Source organism: Pieris napi, chromosome 13 (genome assembly GCF_905475465.1).
Source record: "Pieris napi chromosome 13, ilPieNapi1.2, whole genome shotgun sequence".
In the NCBI taxonomy this organism is placed as follows: Eukaryota; Metazoa; Arthropoda; class Insecta; order Lepidoptera; family Pieridae; genus Pieris; species Pieris napi.
The window spans coordinates 10548545-10564400 of record NC_062246.1 but is presented as its reverse complement, the minus strand read 5'-3'; the positions used below and the strand labels follow the sequence as shown (position 1 = coordinate 10564400).

General features: G+C 33.7%; 1 protein-coding gene across 4 annotated transcripts in view; it reads right to left on the bottom strand.

Moving 5' to 3' along the window:
- LOC125055091 (fatty acyl-CoA reductase wat-like) overlaps positions 1 to 15856 on the bottom strand; it is a 35342-nt gene that overhangs the window by 2258 nt on the left and 17228 nt on the right. For all 4 annotated transcript variants that reach the window (XM_047657330.1, XM_047657327.1, XM_047657328.1 and 1 more), the window contains 9 exons: positions 9000 to 9122; positions 6204 to 6329; positions 5514 to 5659; positions 4737 to 4846; positions 4466 to 4543; positions 3925 to 4048; positions 1966 to 2091; positions 1579 to 1698; positions 255 to 384 (listed from right to left, as the gene is read on the bottom strand). In XM_047657330.1, the coding sequence (XP_047513286.1) occupies positions 255 to 384; positions 1579 to 1698; positions 1966 to 2091; positions 3925 to 4048; positions 4466 to 4543; positions 4737 to 4846; positions 5514 to 5659; positions 6204 to 6329; positions 9000 to 9122 (1083 nt within the window). The remainder of the gene's footprint in view (positions 1 to 254; positions 385 to 1578; positions 1699 to 1965; positions 2092 to 3924; positions 4049 to 4465; positions 4544 to 4736; positions 4847 to 5513; positions 5660 to 6203; positions 6330 to 8999; positions 9123 to 15856) is intronic.

Sequence of the window (15856 nt, the reverse complement as noted above, 5' to 3'; positions counted from 1 at the left end):
AAGTCGATTTTTAAAAATTACAGCACATGTTTATAAAAAAAATATATATGCAATATTAACTTTTTTATCTATCGAAACAAAAATTAACCTCTTGAATATACGCACAACTGGAAGCACGAAATTGGATATTAAATACTTGTTTGGTTTCGTCAATTTTTGAGTGAATTTTAAAACGTTTTTTCTGGGCACAGCCTTTATTACAAACAAAACTACTAAATATAAAGCTCATTGTAACAACCAGTAAACACAGTTACCTGTTTATCTAAATCAGTAGTTTGATCCCAAAGTTCCCTGGTCCGTCGGTTGCAGAAGGAAATCTCTTTCGTTGAAAAGTAGCAAATAACTGAAGAGAATTTGTGTATCTTCTTATAAACTTTGAGCATTCTGTAAAAATCATTTGTATATATCTCTCAAGCGTAATTTCTCTTATATTCTATCACAACCCTATATTCATGTCCACTTTACCAGGCCCTACATAGTGATAAGATTTTTGAAGGATCGGCCTCGATCGCGCGCCTGTCAACATAATTAATTATCAGGACTTGCAAAAGAATATCCTTAGTCTCTGTCTAACCCCTTCAGGAAAAGGCGTGATAATATAAAAATAAAGTGTTATTGAGAGTAATCTGTGAGAGTATTGTATTCGTCTGTCACGTGACACCAAAACAGTCACAGATAAGAGAGAATTAAGGGGATTCATAGCGGTCTTATTAAGTGGCAGCTAGGTGAGGGGTACCGGGTTCGATTCCCGGTTCGAGGGCAAGTTTTAATTTAATTTAAATTTGTTCTCGGCCTCGGTACATGGAGGACTTGGTCGAATTTCTAAGGCAAAAAGCACGAATTATAAAAATCTTATACTTCACGCTGGCTAATGCACAAACCGTGCCAGAACCATAAAAAAGAAAAAGAGAGAATTATAACACAAGTCAACAAAAAAAATATTTTTTTTTTGAGTCTGTTATTTAGTGAATATTTTCTGATTGTATAGTGTATACATCGAAAAAGAAGCAGAAACTCTATTTATAATAAATAAAGTTTGCTTTTGTACCTTTACACAATGTATATACAATACAATGTAAATAGAGCTCTTTCATAAAAAATAAATTTCGTTGTAGTAACTACAAAAGCAAACTTTAATAGATAAAAATATTTTTTCTTTAATTAGTTAGGCATAAGTAATCAAAATCAGAGGTACAGAACGCAGACTCAAAATTCGTGTTGACCCGTGTAATATGTCTTCGCCTGTCTAATATTAATAGTCTTGAAACTGTTTTTATAGTCAAACGGCAAAAGCCCTATTCGCTATTGAGAGTTACAGAGTACAGATGAAGCTGTCAATGTCAAGCAATGATTATTTGTCGACAAAAACTGTCATTTTCATACAAATTTAGTTTTCGACTTTCTACATACACTACCGTGACCTAGCCCCAATTATCAATGTATTGGCCCTAGTTACTAGTAGGTAAATATTAATTTCATGTACAAATTAAATTTGTTCAACAAAGACCTCATTAGAGATGTTTTATTCCCTATTTAAAAAAAATACGGATTATTTTCATATTTCAAAAATTTACTTACTGTGGTTTTCGACCTATACAAGACGAGAGAGCGTCAACAAATGCCGCAGGAACCAGATGCAAGAAGAATATGTATATTTGGTTCATCAACGCTGACTTATTCAATGTTAGTGATATGTACCTGAAATATATAACAATGGATTTACATATAACGCTTTACAATTGAAGCTTATGGCACTAGAACACTTTGTCTTCGTCCTTCTCTATGTTTCTATATAGTAGATGAGTAGATGCTTCCAATAGGAAGTTACTCCACATGACAGCACCGCACGCTCCAATTGTTTAAAGAGCATGCTCCCCTGCAAAGGCCGGCAACGTATCCACTACAATGGCCAATGGATATCTGGGATGACTGCTCTTTTTTTTGCGATAACTTAAAATAACTTACCAAACAGCATTAGACAGAGGATGTCTGTCGATCCTTGCCATGTTCTGTCTCATGAAGTCTCCCCACGTAATTCTATTCTCTACTGAGCTCACGTAGTTGAATATCGGAGGTTCAAGCGGTGGTGACCTTGGACATATTTCATATTACATAGGGTTAGACAAAAATCTATTGTTTTAGGCAGCTTTTAAACATAAATCAAAACTTAAGTAAAAAAAACATGTGTGTACTTATGTATACGCGTTAGAAGTTATACTTCTTTGGCGTAATAATTTTCTTCGAGCACTTTAGAGGGATTTTTCAGACAAAGCAACTTGTCGATAAAACACAGCAAGAGCCAACTAGCGGCCCAGCCTGTTTTACCGACGTTTGAACAGATATTCAGGGTGTCGGTATTTTGTGACGGTGTGCGCGTGCATCGTAAAAATTTATTCTCATCATTTTTTTCTAACGCGTCAAAAGAAGTATAACTTCAAAAATCTTCTCACGCAAATAAAGTATTTAATTATTAGTGTGTCCCTTGAAGAGGGAGATGTCCTATTGCTTCATCATCACCAAATAGCAACGAGGCACCGGTTTACAGGCAAGTTAGAGAAACGCACATAAATAGAAGCAAAAATAGCGCTAAGAAAATACAAAAAACAGAAATACACTAATTAACACTGAACAGTACTTCAAATAATAAAACGATCACTATTATATTAAATATAAATTATGAATTTACAACTTTGTAAGTAGTTTATAACTGTCGTCGAACCTAAAACCTATAGGTACAATCTGTTTCGTAGGTACGTTGCCATGATAACAAGATCTCAACGATCTTAAACGATTTTGAATTAAATCTGTTAAGCCGTTTGGTCACAATAATGTTTTTTCGTTGTTAACAACAAACATATTGTATGCAGTAAAAGTACAATAGATATGTAGTATTGTCTTTTATTAACATAACTTTTACACATTTAAAGAAAACACTTTTTTACCGGATTAATGTTATGTACTATTATAAACTTATAATTATAAATAGAGGACACCGTGAGTCATTTCTGCCAAAACCCTCCATCTCTTAGTCGATATCAACTCCGGGGAAGTAAATACAGATAATACAACTTTTTCTACAGCTGAAATACTTTTTGACATTCATGATTCAACACCTTTTGTCTTCAGTCACCGTGACCACGGACGCTGTAAAGCACGAAAACGTCGGTTTTTTGTTTAATTATCTAAAATAATTATAAGTTTATAATAATACATAACTTCAATCCGGTAAAAAAGTGTTTTCTTTATACAATGGATATCTCCCATTGATAATTTGTACAAGTGACGTTGCCGTTTTGTGTTACGCTATTGTGCGAAAAGTAAGGAAATATCTATCTATCCCCTACTTACCTTTTGACCTCTCAGTCGATTTGTCGCTGTAACCGAAATTGGTTATGTTATTTGTCCACGCGCAGGTGCGCGTGCGCGCGTATTAGCTTAAGTCATACGAATAAAGAAGTTGTGTAAATAAATAAAAATGCCATAACGTATAAAACACGTTGTATATATACGTTAAGTTTGAGTCTCTAGGATTTTATCTCTTTAAGCGTCTTTACTAATTTTATTAAAATATAAAGTTTTGTTTTTTTATTATAGAACAGTAGGCGGGCAGAAGGCTCATCTGATGTTAAGTGACACAAGGAAACTTACAACGCCGACAATTGTTACGCTCTTTTATTGAAGGACCCTAAGTTAATTTTTTTCTTTTTGGAACGACGAACGTTGAGGTGATACGGTTGGAACTTCGTATTCTGCCTCGACCTCCGTCGTTCTCTTATGATATTAATCTTAATATTATTAAAACAGGCGGCAATTTAAGCCGGCAACGCACTAGCTAGCTCTTTGGCATATCTCTATCGATATTACTTAACATCAGATGAGCCTCCAGCTGGTTTGCCCCCTGTTGTATAAAAAAAGGATTCTTACCGACTCTGATAATCCGAGCTGACTTGGTATGAAGCAGTAATAAGTCCGTTGACCACAAAGTCCACAGGAACCAGGTCAGCTGTGACGTCTTTGTCGCATTGCATCGTACGAAGCATTCCTGTCACTATAGAAAAAGGAACCTTTAAATGGCTGTTGAGCAAAAAACATTATATATTTTATAAGCTGACCCGGCAAACGTTGTTTTGCCATGTATATAATTTCTAGGAATCATTTTTAGTTTAAAAAATAACTATCTACTATAATAAAAAAATAGAGGTTGATCGTAGAAGGGTGAAAATTTATGTATTTTTTAATGCCACAAAATAAACAAAAAATGATTTCCAAAAAAATAAAAAAAAATTGTTTTGTGGTGGACACACCCCTTATCACTTAGGGGTTTAAAAGATAGATAGTAGCCGATTTTCTGACTTACTGAATATTAAAAAAAAAATTGAATTGAAAAAGAGCTCTGATACACTTGTTGATGTAATGGTTTACACATTACTCATTAGTTTCATATAATTAATATGTTTAATCTCACCACTACCCACAGCGACACCTGTCGGCCCATACATATTGTCCAACCAGCACTTGAGCGGCTCCTTCGCTGTTGACGTTACTGAAAAAATAAAAAAATAAAAATTAATATTTAACATAATATATATGTGTCACTGGAAGATAACAAAATCCGCAAGTTTATAACTTTCGTAAACGAGAGATAAATTGTATTATTTTACGCCCACATTTTCGCAAATTGATAAACTTACTCACGCGTAAAATAATAAGTAAGCGATAATATTAATAGAAGTTACCAATAGCGGGCCTGAAGATTCCAAGCGGCACTCCCGCGCAGGATTTTCGGAGCTCCTTCTCGGTGAGTGCCTTCGTGAATGTGTACGTGTTCGGCCATTTTCCGAGGATTCTGAAAATTAAAATATAATACAAAAGTTTCCCCTTTTTATTTTATAGACCATAGGCAAGGATCAAATTGTCGTTTTTCGTATATTTATTAATTATTATTTATATTTCCCAGTATAAACCTTCCCTGAACTTCCACAAATATTCCAAGATCAAAATAAGCCAAATCGGTCCAGCCATTCTCGAGTTCCAGCGAGACAAACACAGCATGCTTTTCGATTAAGTCGTTACAGTAGAACTTACCTTTAATTAGTATAATAGATTTATATTTTTTATATAGAACAAACGGGCAGTAGGCTCACCCGTTGTTAAGTGATTTCTCCGCCCATAGACACTATGAATACCAGAGGGCTCGGCGTTGCCGGCCTTTTAAGAATTGGTACGCGCTTTTGAAGGATAGGGTCCTTACTATACTATACTCGAATTAGTATGGAAATACTTCAGTGGGTAGTTCCACATAGTGGTGGTGCGCGGCAGAAATTGCCTTAAAAACGCTCAGTTTTGGAACGTCGGACGTCGAGGTGATCCGGGTGGAATGATGAAATTATAAAGTTTTTTAATTAAAAAGAATACATAAAGGCACATTATTTTTCTACTTTTGCTACTCCTAAATTCAGGAACGATTTGTATGAAATATATAAAAATAAAATAATCCGTATATTATTACTTACTGTGGCAATACGTCATTGATTTGGTTGTCTGTCAGCTTGTCTATCATCTGCTGGAGGTGTAAACAGTCGGCCTCGATTGGGTAGAATTTTTCTTCTATACTTGAGAGATGGGAGTTTGAATACGCTGTTGATATGTGCATGAAGACCTGAAAGTATTTGGATTTTCAGAAGACATAGAATTATCAGATTGTAGAACTACACTTATTAGATTGGAGAAGAAATTAGCATGTACATTTCTGAACTATTTTGTCAAAACATGGGTTCTATATTTGACTCAAATATGATGTTGTCTCTTTTTTTAATTTCACCAATGTTAACACCATTCTTTTGTTCATATTGCGAGGGTAATGTTATATTTTAATGATTTAGGTGATATTATGTCCGAGGAAAGTGAAGGAAGAAATTTCACACGAAATTTGTTTTTAACATTCTATTATTAAATAATTAAATCAATAATATTTCTTAAAAAAAATTCTGTAAAATAAAATATCAGATAATAAAGATAAAGTAAAATATCAGATTAGAAAGGGGCGCTCCTTTTCCGATTTTAATAGGCCACCTACATGTGATCACCCTTCTGTGTCTGACACACGCCGTCGATTTTTCGGTATAAAGCATGCCGGTTTCCTCACGATGTTTTCCTTCACCAGCGATTAATTGTCCACCTCAAACCATTCACGAAAAGTATACCTTCAAGCCTTTCATTTCCCTGGCCAGTTGAAGTAAATATAACGGCGCCTGCACATTTGTGACCAACGCAGCGCGGAGATGCTCATCAAACTTGACCGTCGCTGCCGAATGGAAGATTACGTGAACCTGGAAATATAAAATGTATTTTTCGAAATGATTCCTATCTCCGTCTTCTAGAATGTGAAGCAAACTTATATCGAATTTTAAGAGATGTGAAACCATTTTTTTTATATGAAGTTTGACACATTTGATAGCGTTTATCGGCCAAAATTAATAATGTATCCTCAATCTATGATTATAACCAATCTTGGACTGATTCATATCTAAAGACCGATCTCCAATCTGCATGCCAATAAACATTTCTGCTATCCGATTGTTTATTTGACAAAAGATTGACAGCAATCTTTTGCGTGATCCTTCCCTCTCGACCGCGTTTCGTTCAATGCAATATGTTGTGTTCAAGCATACCAAAAGTTTGCTGTTTTTGGAACGAAATAAAATAAGTAAGACTTAGGGTCTGTTTCACAATGTATGGATAAAGTAGCAAATAGCTATGCAACGTTTTTGTTTGGTTTTTTGTTACGAACAAATAAAGTTACAAAATTCTATAGAAAAACATAGAACCTTAACCTTTTTGTTGGTCATTTAATATTACTTGTAACGAAACGGGCTGTCATTTTCATATGGTATTTTTGTTTGTTAGGTTATTGTTTATTTTAGTACATATTATTACAAATATAAATTTTCTCTGAGTAGTTTGTGTATGTTGTTTTTGTGATTCGAGGTTGGTTCTTTAACTTATAAAAAATGTCTACGCAAAAACGTGAAAGAAGCGTCAATTTCAGCCGGGAAGAAGTTGACCTTCTAACTTCGCTTGTTGCTGACCATAAAAATATATTAGAAAATAAAAAGAGTGACTCAGTCACCTGGCAGGAGAAAGAGCAGTGCTGGAAGACGCTGGAGGCGCTGTTTAATAGCACAAGTGGGGTAAACTTTCGCAGTGCTAAAGCTTAAAGAGGGCTACATGAAAAAAGTCTGCCTTGATACATGCTAAAACATAACGTACAGGAGGTGGCCCTAGTGCTGCTACCCCCTATCGAGGAAAAAGTCAAAGACATGATATTGTTGTCTGTCGAAGGAATTGAAAGTCAATTGAAAGGAAGAGCTTCTAAATAAGAGAAAGCAATGGGCATTTGAAGAGGAAGAAAGAGAGCATAAAAGAGAAGAAAGAGAGAGGCCATAGAAAAAAATATATTGTTAAATAAATTAGAAAAATAATAGATTTTGTGCCTGGAGCGAGGATGTATTGTATAATGTATTAAAAATTTGTATTTTTATTTAAATAAAAGCATTGAATTTTTATTTAATTTATCTCAAAAATGTTGTAATTTATAAAATATTATAGTAATAAAGCAAAATAATCACTTATAAGATTACTTCGCACACTTGCATTTCCCACGTTGTCAATTGCGCTTTGATCAATATCATCAGCTGGTTCATCTACTTGTTGCAGTAGTTCAAAATGTTCATCTCGCATATCAATAGTTATATTGTGCAACACTGCACATGCCACTATCACGGCTTGTACACGAGATACTTGAAGCAAAATCTCTTTTGACAAACCGATTTTTTCCAAACACCATATTATGTCCTTTCCACCACATTTCTGCTTCGTATTTGAGATTCGTTATAAAGATGTTCTGCTGGAGTCTTGAGGTTTTGAAGTGGAGTTTGTAAGTAGTATCTATAATAACACATATTTTTGGTTGTAGCTAATATTTAAAAAAAAGTTACAAAAGTTGATGAAAAGATGAAACCTGCAAGAAGTCATATATAATAGACATCACTTTGTGTAAAAGTGTCTCCAAAGCTTCTTTTGTTAACCTAAATCTAAATGTGAATTCGGCGTCATTCAGGCTCTGGATATAATTCTTCTGCGATTCTTGTCTTCTTATGTCTTCGCACAAAAGTACGTTGTCTTTTTCCAGCTTCAGAATTACTATCCCAATCGGATAATTGCATTTAAACTTCCAAATCACTATCACTAGAACTGGAAGATGACGAAGATGAATAAATTTTCCCAATGAATATTAAGTTAGGTCGCAATCCCAAACCCAAATCATACGAGTTTCACCGATAGCAATCCGAGATTGATTTGGCCAATCGAAGCAACTGTCAAAATGGACAGATAGGTTGTTGGCATGAGTAAACATTCATTTTCATACAGAGGGCAATCTTCAATCTCTTATCCGCCCTCTGAACGATTGGTTGAATAATTAGATTGGTATCTCAGTCCATGTATTGAATATTGGCATGCTTTTCTTTAGAAATGGATTGAATTGTCAGTCTATGACAGCTAAAATTGGATTGAGATTGCATATTGGTTTTGGCCGTAAGGCGATATTGTGACGTGAGATACGAATATGTACCTAAGATCGAAACAGCCTTAATGGATCTTATAGGTCATTTCTTTGTGTGTAAGAGTTAACCGACATGTCTCTCTCATCACCTCCTGTTGAATGATTTTTGACTTCACAACGTCTAATAATTGACACGCCGGCTGCACACACGAAAAAGCATGACTCTTGTCCCGTTACGCTCATTGTACGCTTGCGCCGCATCTATCACTCTTACTCTCGATAAGCCTATGCGTCCGAGGATTCACTCCTTCTTTGTGTCCATACAAACCGAACCGCAACCGGATAAACACCGGATGAACCGGATAAAGCTCTTACATACAGTTTTAAGAATATTTTACGATGTAAGTATAATCAAATGTTTAAAGAGTTTTTGTACCTTTTCAACAATAGTCTGCCTATGATGTATGCTCAAGCCCAAGCCTGGTGCTTCGCAGTCAGCCGGGATGACGACGACTTTATGTCTGAACTTCGGTACTTCCTCCTTTAGGCGTTTGAACATCTGAAAATAAAGAAATAGATTATTAATGTATCTATTTTGAATGGGAATGGGCATATATGGGCATTGATATCTTCGTACTGGACCTATTGCTGAGCTGTTCAATGACCTAAGAAGGTCCAACTTAACGATCTCTGTCAAGTTCTTTTTGTAACATATTTTAGATCAATAGAACCTTAGATAATAATTATATATAAATAAAATACTGAAATAAATGTAAAAAGTTTGGTTCTCTGTGTAAAATTACGAATTCTATTTACAAAATACGGTGACAGCTTTTTGTACCAATTGATAATTCCACGGAAGTCAAACTCTAGTAATAACACCAAAGAGTCGAGACATTTTCGATCAGGCCAATCTGTAGGAAGACCTATAAAAAATAAATACATAACCATGAGTCGAGGCTAAAAGTATATCGTTAAAATTTATGTTAATAAGTAAATTGACAAACAGCTCAGTTATATTTTTAACTACATATTGTAAATACTAAATATATTACAAGTATCGCAATACAGCGAGCAAATACCGCCGGCATTAAAGGTACACTGCCACAGGGACCACACATTTTAAATTTGTTTTATTATTTAATCATTTTTAGTTATTATTGTTGTATTTAGAATATTGTAAATACCAAATATTTGTGTTAGAAAATCAAAAATCAGCTAATTGTAAAATATTTACGAAAGCATATTTTTATAGAACACAGCTTTTTATAAGTAACGTAAATGTTTAAAACAGCCGCAGCAGCCTGACAGTTCTTACAAATTATTCACGCAAATTAAAAAATATTTTTTACTAAAAATTGTAGTTGAATTTACACATAGATAAAGATTTAAGCTACTTAGCCATTTTTAATTATTACTATGTTGGTTCAGAATATTGTAAGTACTGTATATGTATTTGTATGTTAGAAATAAATATAATTAACTTAAAAATATTTACATTATCGTTAGTAATTATCATTATATTTTAGTACAATGTGATAAATTTATCTACGGGGTAAAACCGAATGCTAGCTAATTTGAATTTACAATACAAATACTTCCACGATATTGCACTTCGTATGTTTATGTTTGACAAATACTTAAGTTAACATGTGTCTAGGTGATCTTCAGTACCTAAGTATACTTAAAACACGAGATTAAAATCACGAGAAAAATATCTCTCTCTAACTCTTCTGGGTAAAAAAACCTACGACTTCAAGTCAAGATTAGCGTAACAATCAATTTAGGGCAAACGGGCAGGAGGCTCGTCTGATGTAAGTCATACCACCGCCGATGGGCACTCTCAATGCCAGAGGGCTCGCTCCTTGCCGACATCTCTAAACACTCTCCATGGCACATGTGGTAGAAGGTGCAGACACAGAATTTATTATAACAGAAAAGACTTATCACAAAAACTGTATACCATTATTGCATTGCATTTGATACAATAGACAAATGTCAAAAAACACACAGTTATTGAAACTGAAATATATTGATCTTCTATATATGTATATACGTATATTAAAATGAATCCCTATTTCCCTTGGTCACGGCATTACGCGTGAACGGCTGGACCGATTTCGCTAATTCTTTTTTTGTTGGGTTTGTTATTGTCAGGAAAAAGTAAAAGGAATCATGAAAGAAAAAAATAAGAAAATTGCGCGGAAAATTAGAAAACTTAAGAATACTTAACCACCATATAAAGTAATCCTGATTATTGTTACGATAGCAAATTTTTTCATTCAGTGCATAACGCTTTTACAATTCAAACTTTTTTGATGTAACCTTATGGCGTTTGACAAAACACTGACAGAATGCGGGCTGCAAATATCGTCAAAGAGGATGTAAGAAAAATGAATATCGTTTAAAACAAAAGCTTCGATCGGAGTTATTATAATGATAAAATACATATAAAATAATTATATTGATAAAATACATCTCCGCTAGTATCTAATAAAGAATCGTTTGATATCAAATGTGTTTAGAAATATGAGTTTCATTTCGGAAAGCAGAAGTGTTGTCTAAAGTTAAGACAACTCGCGTCAAATTAGTTGGCCATTGTTTGTGTTTATAATTAATCAGCAGAAAAGTTATTTGTTTAAAGTGACTCACACGTATCCGCAATCAACAATACATTGTCTTTGATTAATAAGGAAACAAATGATTATTGAAGTGTGATTGATGTCAACAAAAACAATTTAAATAATGTTCTAATAATTGCTTGGATATGTCTTAACGTGACTTCTTTTGGTTAGAAACACGTTTTTCCTTCTTTTTTCTTCTCCGTTGCTTGTATATTTATATATGTATTAGTTCAATGACGTATTTAAATATTACGCCGGATCACGTGTTGGAACCAAAACTGATTAAACCCTAAGAAGATGGCCGGATAATGTGAGGGTAGCAATAGTCTTGTGGTCTTTTGGTAGAAGGCTGACGCTACCCCAAGTTTCCATTTATGACAATGTGTTGGAGGGATTTAGTCAGCCTTTATAGCGAATCATACATTCGGTGCGGAGATTCATTCCCCTTGATAACAGGTATTCATTTGTGAACCTAGGTTGAAATGGTTTTTGATGCCCCAGTGCGAAGTCGATATTTGTCAATCTAAGGAGATGACAGGGTAATATGAGGGTAGCAATAGCAACTAGTCTTAGATACAATATCACATAGGTATTTGTAATGAATTGCATGCGAAAATACAGTTCAAACAAAAAATATTTGTTATATATATTAAAGTAAATACACAGCGTATTACAATTAAAAGAGTAAATAAATTGTTTTATATAATAAATATTGAACCTTACGTTACCAAACTACGGGATTTATTTCACTTTCTGCTAATTAGAGACCAGGCTGAGTTCCCGTAGTCTTAATATAAATCTAGTTTTAACTTGAACTAGTTGAACTTGATATTATATTTAGATTTAACACTTTAAAACTTTTTAGTTCCTGCTATAGACTCGCCAGAATATAAAGTAGGTAGGTACACAGTTTTTGTGAAATATTAGGTTATCATTGTAAGCCGTCATAGTATAAGATCCCGCTATACAACGACCTTCACCGAGATGCTTATTTAATGAAACGTATTTTATATTTAATTTAATATGTCAATAAATATAATCCATATGGGTTGTCTAGCAAATTTCAGTCCAGAGTATGTTTAATTAATAATTAAAAAAAAATATTTTTCAAACATTTCACCGGTATGATTATTAGATAAATTCTATACCAATCGAAAGTATGAAGCCCATAGAATATGCAAACTTTATGCTGCCCATTCTTTTCCGGTCACAACTATCGGGTTGCCAGGTATAAACAGGTAAATCTGTACTAGCATTTTGCAACGGTCTGTTTATTGAATGAAATTTAAATGAAATTAAAGATTATTTTATTCTGAACACGGTGGTATAGGGTTGGCTGCGAAAAATCAGTCCAGAATTGCGGTTGTCGAATTTTCAAAAGTAAAATATTGCTCCGAGTGAATGTGTGCGACTGAGAGGTCCCAACCGACCATCCCATGCGATAGAAGAGGACACAGCATAGCAGCTGTTTAAAGTCCGCCCACTTAAAGAAAGAGCGTGCGCATGCTATTTGGGCTTGGAAAAGAAAAGGATAGCGATGGACTCGTATATACTATGCATCATTTTGGAGTAGAGTGTCGCTATAAATACAATTGAAAAAACGTGCTACTATTTATTGTTGGGAAAAATGGCAAAAAAGTGTTTTTTGTGTGGATCGGATGATGAAATAATTGATTTTAATGATGAAACTTTTAAAAACTGTGTATTAAAGTTAGCTTTTCGTAAAAAAAACACTTTAAATACAATTTTGTTGAGCTACCCAGTGCGTCTCTTCAATCTGTAGGTTATCATACCACGTGCTACAAAAAGTGACCGTTTTGAATAAAAAATATAACGAAGAATTTCTTAATTTTAGTGCTGAATATACAGTAAATGTAAATGAGACACTGTGGGCAGATTAGCATTATAACCCTATACCACAGAATGTGTTCAGAATAAAATAATCTTTAATTTCATTTAAATTTCATTCAATAAACAGACCGTTGCAAAATGCTAGTACAGATTTACCTGTTTATACCTGGCAACCCGATAGTTGTGACCGGAAAAGAATGGGCAGCATAAAGTTTGCATATTCTATGGGCTTCATACTTTCGATTAGTATAGAATTTATCTAATAATCATACCGGTGAAATGTTTAAAAAAATATTTTTTTTTAAATTATTAATTAAACATACTCTGGACTGAAATTTGCTAGACAACCCATATGGATTATATTTATTGACATATTAAATTAAATATAAAATACGTTTCATTAAATAAGCATCTCGGTGAAGGTCGTTGTATAGCGGGATCTTAGACCATCAAAATGAAACTAAATTTATGCATGTTATATTATTTATTTGTTACGCGAGTTATGTAACCTAACATTAGTTAAGTTACGTATATTTTAGTTAATAATTAGAAGCGTAAATAAAATGTAAACTTGAAGCCCTTTAGTTTATACCATATTCGTAAATTGTATTTTAACATTCTTGTATCCGATAATGTCCAATAACATAAGTGCTACTTAGATTTACGAACTCTTCAATAAGTCAAGTAAGTTTTTTGTTAATCCAGCATTTCTACCCCACTACTCCTAATGTTATCTTAGTTATAAGCTAATGTTTAAAACAATTAAAGCCAGATTTTACCCAGCTTCAAACAAAGTGCTTTATTTGAACATATTCATACAACAACAGCCACCAAAAATAATTCGCAGGTCCAATTTTTTTTATGAAGTTAAAGAGTTAAATTATTACTACGAAACGTATTTTCATATAAAGTTCCTTAAGGGTTTTCCTCAAACATCAAGTCCTAAGAAAATACTTAGTGTAAATATTATATTTATTTATAAAGGATGGAGGTTGTTTATTTTGTCTGTTTGTTTTACTTCTGTCAATATTGAGATCTGCCATCTGTTTACACCTGCGCACTTTTACCTTATCTACAAGGCTATTTATTATATTAGCGGTATTATTATACATAAACTCAGATTGAAACGCTTTCAATCACCAAAGTATGTATACGCTCTTAGACCAGGCCTAGTGGCTTCAGGTTGTGACTCCCATCCAGGTCGTAGGTTGTGCACCAATGGACTTTATTTCTATGTATGTTTAACATTCGCTCGAACGGTGAAGGAAAACATCGCGAGGAAGCCGACTTGCCTTAGACACAAAAAGTCGTTGGAGTTTGTCAGGCACAGCTGCCTATTAGATAGATAAATGAACATGAAACAGATACAGAAATCTGGAGCCTAGACTTAAAAAGGTTGTAGCGCCATAGATTTTTTATTTTTATGTTATACGCTGTGATAAAAAGAGACAAATGTATTTTGGTAATATTATTAGACTGAGCAGATAAAGTTCTCCTGTTACTGCATCGCGCCTAGGGTGGTGGCGCTTTGGGGTTTAAGTAGGTACTGGGTATGCACAATAGCGAGTTCCACATAACTAACGTGACCATCCCGTTTTAAACGAGACTGTCCCTTTTTCCAATTACGAGTCCCGGTAATGAACTGTGCGACGCAATATTGTCCCGTTTTCAGAAACCGCGCGAAAATTTAAGCAGAATATAAAAGCTTCCCAAGAGTTTCTTATTTGAAATCGCCATATTAAAAGAAATTTGTTCTTCTGATAAATATAACTAAACATTTTGGGTACCTATATTTTGTGATTCGTAACTTTTTCCAAATAAATAACTTTAAAAAATGTTTTTTTTTTCATTGACTACTTATTATTTGACCTAAATTAAACCAATGTCCCATTTTGAGATAAAGAATAAATGGTCACTTTACACATAACCCTTTCATACTAAGTAGTCGTGAATGGGAATGCGCAACGCATTTCCCCAATAAAAAAAGGATTATTACACTGATTTACTGACAGATATTGACAAACAAGAAGTGAATCATAAAAATGTATTGCCATAAATTGTCTGATGGAACGTGGAAGTCCTTATTTTGATTTCCACGCAAACAATAATTGTATTGGTTAAATCTAATATAGGTATAAAATTCTCGTGTCGTGTGTTTGTGGTTAAAGTCCTCCGTAACGGCTCGACCGATTGAAATGAAATTTTGTGTGCATATTGGGTATGTCTGAGAATCGGACAATATCTATTTTTCTTCCCCCTAAATGTTAAGGGTAGTCCGACCCTAAATATTTTTTTTTATTTTTAGATATTTTTTTCTGTTTTTATTTTTTTATGATACAGCATTAAAAAATACATACAACCCCTAACTTTCACCCTTCTACGATCAACCCCTATTTTTTTATTATAAATGATATACATGGTAAAACGACGTTTGCCCGGTCAGCTAGTACATAGTACATAATATTGATTGATTTTTGCCATTATAGAGATGATTTAAATGCAAAATTGGGTATGCCCCACTAACATATCTTTACACAAACAAACAATACGTCATGATCGTGGTACAATGTCGGATTTGAAAAAAATCCAAAATCCACTTTTTATCATATTTAGATACTACATTGATTAAATATTACGGACGGCCACATTAAAAAAAATCCATGTGTTTTAAATTTCAAATTAATCAGTCGGTAAAGTGACGGATTTAATAGAAACGTGTGATTTTTATAGAAATTTGTGTAATTCAATGTTAATTATTTTTATTTTGTTTCAAAACAAAGCCTTTTGTTTGCTTGTATGCCAATTTTCATAATAAAGG